Source organism: Dreissena polymorpha, chromosome 9, assembly GCF_020536995.1.
Source record: "Dreissena polymorpha isolate Duluth1 chromosome 9, UMN_Dpol_1.0, whole genome shotgun sequence".
NCBI classification, from domain to species: Eukaryota; Metazoa; Mollusca; class Bivalvia; order Myida; family Dreissenidae; genus Dreissena; species Dreissena polymorpha.
The window spans coordinates 399,536-406,270 of NC_068363.1; the positions used below are offsets into that span (position 1 = coordinate 399,536).

A 6,735-nucleotide genomic window follows, 5' to 3' on the forward strand; every position below is an offset into this window, starting at 1 on the left:
TAAAAATGCAATGTTTCAGGTTTCCTTTATGAGTGGTATATTTCTTAAACTTTTCATTAAATAGTGTACTTTATGTAAACCTCAGCAGAGGATCGATAAGTTATGACAAAGGGTTTTTCATAGTGTCTGTCTACCTTTCAAACCTATATGCAAACTTGCCGTATGATTATTGATTTGGTGAAAGCTTATACTCATGGGACTGATTTGCTTAGGTACATGTACTGCTGTTTGCGGGTTTGATCAAAACAGCCGAACTATTGAAATAATCTTAAAATTATCTTGTAAGAGTTATGTTCAACAATTTTTTAGTTGCTTGAAATCTGACATAAGTATTTAATGTTTTGTTTGTTTGGACAATATTTCTGTGGTACTGGAAAATATTAAAAGATGAAGTTATAATTAAATTGAGGACATACAGGATTATTTTTTCTTTAACTTTAACAACATTTAAGATGGCTACCTTTTCTCAGTCAACTGTGGATAAAGGATCTGATTCATTTACAGACTTTAGTTGTTCATCGTGTCTAGAGCACAAAATTGACCAGTGGGCAGACTTTTACTGTAATAACTGTCAAAAATGTTATTGTGCAAAATGTTTTAAACCCCATGGTCAGTTGTTTGGGAAACATGTGACATATGGAAGGGGAGACAAAAGTAAGTGGCCAGTGTTAAAGGAAGTGGAGGATTTCCTTCGGAAATGTGACCTACATGGGGACGAAGATCTAAAAATGTTATGTAATGACCACAGTCAGCTGTGCTGCACTAATTGTGCTTTCCTCAATCACAGGTATTTGAGTTTTGTATTGGCTTTCAATTCTGTTAGTAATAGACCATTCATTGCTAAGATCAATCATATAGAGGATATTTGTTGGATTTGGTGGAATATCAATTTTAATTCACGAGTGATAATAGAAAAATATATTTTTACAAGTGGAAAAGCCACGAGTGAAAATGTATTTTTTCTATGATCAGGAGTAGATTGAAATCGATATTCCACCACATCCAACACATTTTCTTTTTTATTTTTGGCTTACAAAGGAATAATTTTTAGCGAGGATGTTTTCAGAGAAAAACCGAGGTATTGTCATAGCCTGCTCGTCGTCCGCCGTCCGCCGTCCGCCGGCGTCGTGCTTAAACCTTAACATTGGCTCTAAAATCAAAGTGCTTCCACCTACAACTTTTAAACTTCATATGTAGATGCACCTTGATGACTTCTACATGCCACACTTATTTTGGGTCACTAGGTCAAAGGTCAAGGTCACTGTGACCTCTAAAAAAATTTATTCTGACAAGCTTTCGCAATCAAGCGTGGCACCCGTTATGCGGTGCTCGTTTTTTTTCCATTCCATACAATATCATTCCCCATTAAGCACTCCGGAATGTTCAAGGGAAGCTTATTGGTATGTTTTGATAAACATTCAATGCAGAGTAATTGCCCTTGGAACCAGTGATAATTTTCTCTGTTTTTTTTCCCCAAAGATTTTAACAGTCAAATATTAGTTTTATGCCACTGATATTTCTCTGTAAGCCATCGGTAAGCATTAAATTATAACAAACAATTATTGACTTTGTGTGTGAATGTGAATAATTTGAATAAAAGTACAATAGTAACTAATATGAATTATGTGTATTTCAGTATCTCTATTAAAATGATTACATTCGAAATCTAAGACAATTACCTAAAAAGAGCATTTTGAAAACAGAAGACTCCTAAAACAACCAAAGCTCAGCCATATTTGTTCATAATCGCCATTAAAAACCACCTACAAATATATAAGTATTGTTTTCCTTCCAGTCAATGCACTAAGGTAATCCTGATATCCAAGTTAGTCAAAGGACCTTCACCTGACTTACAGCAAGTATCAAAAAAGATTCAAACTATTCTGGAAACACTAAAGAAACTGGAGAACGATTGGAACACCAACATGCAGTCTGTGCAGGTCTCATACAGCAAACAATTACATAAAGTACGTCAGACACGCCAGACAATAAATACAATTTTAGACAAGATTGAAAAGAACACCATAAAAGAGCTAGATGATAAGATGACCACTCTGAAAGCTTCTCTCAAGACTGATATGGACAATTGCAGCAAGCTTAAAAATGAACTGAAACAACTCAGTGACGCAATTCATGATATTGTTGATAAGGGCAAATCAGAACTTATATTTATTGCAAGTAAGAAATGTCTGGAAAAAATTAGGCAGTCAGAAACTTATCTGCGGGAGAACTCAGTTCAGCTAGAAAGATTATTAACATTTCAGGCTGACATTGATATTGAACAGTTCTTCTCCACACTGTCATGTCTGGGGAAGATTGTGCTAGGTGACCAAAACCATGTATTTACTGTGCAGGGAAAGTCAGAGTATGAGGTGACAATACCAATTGATTCATCGCCTTGTGTACTCAATGGCATCTGTGTTCTATCCAATGGTCAGATGCTTGTAGCAGATACTTTTTATAATAATCGTGTTAAGCTACTAGATCAGCAATACCAGGTGGTCGGACACTGTGATTTAAATGCTCATGATATGTGTCAAATCACACCAAGTGAAGTAGCCGTTGCTTTCGAAACTTTGGACAATACACATGGGGTCCAGTTTGTCTCAGTGAATGATGGGCATCTGGTAAAGGGCAGGAAGTTACGGTTTCAACATGAATGCTGGGGTATTGCTTATGATCAGAAGGACCTGTATCTCACCACTGGCAATGCACTTCACAAGTATTCAATGAGTGGAGAACTGTTGAATAAGATGTACGAGGATACATCAAGCAGGTTTACAAGTAAGTACATTGTAATATTACAGTAGATTTATCTAGATATATTTGGAATTTATTAACAGTTTCCCAACTTTATAGTTGACATGTCAATTTCATTAGATTCAATTAAGTATTCGTGCGATAATTATGTTTGCAAATCATAAACTTAATTACTTTATTTTGGCAATATATGTAAATGAAAACTGCCATACAATAGTCTATCCTTTGCAAAGTATCACTACATGTATAATGACTTGTTTCTTTATTGTATAAAAGGCTTTATAAAATACAATTAAAAATAATGCAATGTTCATAATTATGTCAGCAGACTCTGTATCTCAGTAACCACATGTATTATTGTGAAAATGTTACAAATGTGTGCATCATGGGGTTTCAGCATAAAATAATTATGCATTCATACATGTTTAATTGTAGCTGAAATTCGTCAAAAAATCTTACTCTATAAATTGAAAACAAGCGAATAAGACGTAAGTGTCTTTATGAACATAATTGTTGTGTAAAAAATAAACTTCATTGATAATATTCTTCTTTGCAGCAATGAGGTGTACAGTTAGTCCAACAGGTGACAAGATAATCGTCATCAACAGCGTCCATGACAAGGTCCTCACACTTGCTAGAGATGGTAGTGTACTCTGCACCTTCACAGACCCAGACCTAAAATGGCCACTTGCTATACATGTGACAGCTCAGGGACAGGTGCTGGTCTGTGGGCAACATTCCAACACTCTCCTACAGCTGGATGGGGAAGGCAGGAAGAAGCTGGCAACCCTTGCTACCAGTAGGGATGGACTTAAATATATATGGTCAGTCTGCTACAACAGGAGCACAGCCTCAATCATTGTTGCACAATTTGATGAAAAGATCCGGGTGTTTAAAGTACAATAGTTTTTTTCACAAGTTTCAGTACAAACATTTTGAAGGGTGTACATAAATAATAAATTCATGGGGACACCAAACTCATATTCAGTGTTAGGTCTCATCACATAACTAATATGGATGATGTATTGTGTTGCTTCGGAATGATAAATCGTGAATTTGTTTAAAACAGGAACTTCACAATAAAATTCTTGGCAGCATGGATTTAGTTTAATTGTTTTTTTGCATTGTTCTTACAGGATTGATTGTGTTGCCACATTATTTTAAAACATCATCTGTTGCAAGAAAGCAATTCTTATTATTATGATTTTTTTTCTGTTAAATTGCATATACATGTAATGAGTGTATTGTTTTAATCTTGATCTTAATATTGAAAATGTTTGGCTTGAACATTCATGATTTACTTGCGATTATTTGTTATGCTCCATTATATGCTCTATTATGTTTTGCGTAATTCTTTTGCAAAGTAAAAGAACTGCAGAGTGCAGTTTATGAGATATTTAATATTTACATTTCATTCTTTAACTGCCACTAGTTGTTCTGTTCTAAGAAACATTTAGTAACATTATAGAATAATTATTTTGTATTGAGCTTAGTTTTTACATCATTGTTTTTAAGCCCCCGGTAGGGTGGCATATAGCATTTGAACTGTCAGTCAGTCAGTATGTCAGTCTGTCCGTCCGAAAAAAACTTTAACGTTGGCCATAACTTTTTCACTATTGAAGATAGCAACTTGATATTTGGCATGCATGTGTATCTCATAGAGCTAAACATTTTGAGTGGTGAAAGGTGAAGGTCAAGGTCATCCTTCAAGGTCAAATGTCAAATATATGGCATCTGTCCGTCCGAAAACTTTAACATTGGCCATAACTTTTTCAATATTGAAGATAACAGCTTGGTATTTGGCATGCATGTGCATCTCACGGAGCTGCACATTTTGGGTGGTGAAAGTGAAGGTGAAGGTCATCCTTCAATGTCAAATGTCTAATATATGGCGTCTGTCCGTCCGTCCAAAAACTTTAACATTGGCCATAACTTTTTCACTATTGAAGATAGCAACTTGATATTTGGAATGCTTGTGCATCTCATGGAGTTGAACATTTTGAGTGGTGAAAGGCGAAGGTCAAGGTCATCTTTCAAGGTCAAATGTTAAATATATGGCGTCTGTTGGTCCGAAAACTTTAACATTGGCCATAACTTTTTCATTATTGATGATAGCAACTTGATATTTGGCATGCATGTGTATCTCATGAAGCTGCACATTTTGAGTGGTGGAAGTTCAAGGTCAAGGTCATCCTTCAAGGTCAAAGGTCAAACAAATTATTAATTTTTTCAAAGCGACGCAATAGGGAGCATTGTGTTTCTGACGAACACATCACTTGTTAGATTTTATTTTTGTGGATGACAAGAATAGGTGTATTTATTTATATCATATGTGTTATTTACCTTAATATTTCACTATGTTTTAAGCCCCCGGTAGGGTGGCATATAGCAGTTGAACTGTCCGTCAGTCAGTATGTCAGTCAGACTGTCCGTTTGTCCGGAAAAAAACTTAAACATTGGCCATAACGTTTTCACTATTGAACATAGCAACTTGATATTTGGCATGCATGTGTATCTCATGGAGTTGAACATTTTGATTGGTGAAAGGTCAAGGTCATCCTTCAAGGTCAAATATCAAATATATGGCGTCTGTCCGTCCGAAAAGTTTAACATTGGCCATATTTTTTTCAATATTGAAGATAGCAACTAGATATTTGGCATGCATGTGCATCTCACAGAGTTGCACATTTTGAGTGGTGAAAGGTGAAGGTCAAGGTCATCCTTCAATGTCAAATGTCTAATATATGGCGTCTGTCCGTCCGTCCAAAAACTTTAACATCGGCCATAACTGTTTCACTATTGAAGATAGCAACTTGATATTTGGCATGCATGTGTACCTTAAGGAGCTGAACATTTTGAGTGGTGAAAGGTGGAGGTCAAGGTCATCCTTCAAGGTCAAATGTCAAATATAGGGCGTCTCTCCGTCCGAAAACTTTAACATTGGCAATAACTTTTTCAAAATTAAAGATAGCAACTTGATATTTGGCATTCATGTGTATCTCAGGAAGCTGCAAATTTTGAGTGGTGGAAGTTCAAGATCAAGGCCATCCTTCAAGGTCAAAGGTCAAAAAATAAAAAATAAAAAATTCAAAGCGGCATTCTCATCAAACTGCACATTTTGAGTGGTGAAAGTTTAAGGTCAAGGTCATCCTTCAAGGTCAAAGGTCTAAAAAACAAAAAAACAAATAATTTTGTTCAAGGTGACGCAATAGGGGGCATTGTGTTTCTGACGAACACATCTCTTGTTCTTAATAAATTAACTGTTACTAGTTTGAATATATGCATATTCATTCAATCAAATATTTTAGTAATAGCAATACTGGTGTTTACTACTTTGTGCCCAGGAGACACTGTATTTGTGTGTTTAAGTATCAATTTCCAACAATGTTGTCTGATGATTTTAAAATGTCTGCTTTCTTATTATTAAACAACTTCCAGTCCTGTACAAAATTTATTTATAATAAAAAAGTAAAAACAAGCCACACTTTATTTTAATCAAGTATTGACGACTGACACTAAGGTGTTTCTTTGATATTCAAGCTTGACATGTGACACTGGACCATATGGTTGATTGAACTCACTTTATGTTGTAGTATTTGGTGAAATCAATATCTTTGAGTTTAGAACAAACAACTTTTTACAAAAGGAAAACTATTGGTATTTAATAATAATTTAAATTTGTGAATATTTGCATGGCTTTTCTACACTGGAATTGCAAACATTCAATTGAATATTCAACTGTAAAATAATTGTGTCATCCCTATGTTACCACATCATAATTATGAAAATATACACTGTATATAATTTGTTTACAGTAGTATATATATACGGTTCCTTGTTTTGAAACTAAAGTTTTATAAATAATGGAAAAAAAACAAGCATTATCTTGGAACACAACTTCCTCAACACACAATATATAAAAAGGTCCATAATCCCCTGCATAAGGCATTATACCCATTTTCGCATTTTCAAATA

At 34.8% G+C, this 6,735-nt stretch overlaps 1 protein-coding gene across 1 annotated transcript; it reads left to right on the forward strand.

Moving 5' to 3' along the window:
* Positions 1-247: 247 nt before the first annotated feature.
* LOC127844628 (uncharacterized) lies at positions 248-3,666 on the forward strand. Its single transcript, XM_052375033.1, has 3 exons — positions 248-787; positions 1,796-2,784; positions 3,317-3,666. Exons 1-3 carry the CDS (start codon positions 453-455, stop codon positions 3,664-3,666), a joined length of 1,674 nt encoding a protein of 557 aa, XP_052230993.1. The 5' UTR covers positions 248-452.
* The last annotated feature ends 3,069 nt before the right edge of the window (positions 3,667-6,735 follow it).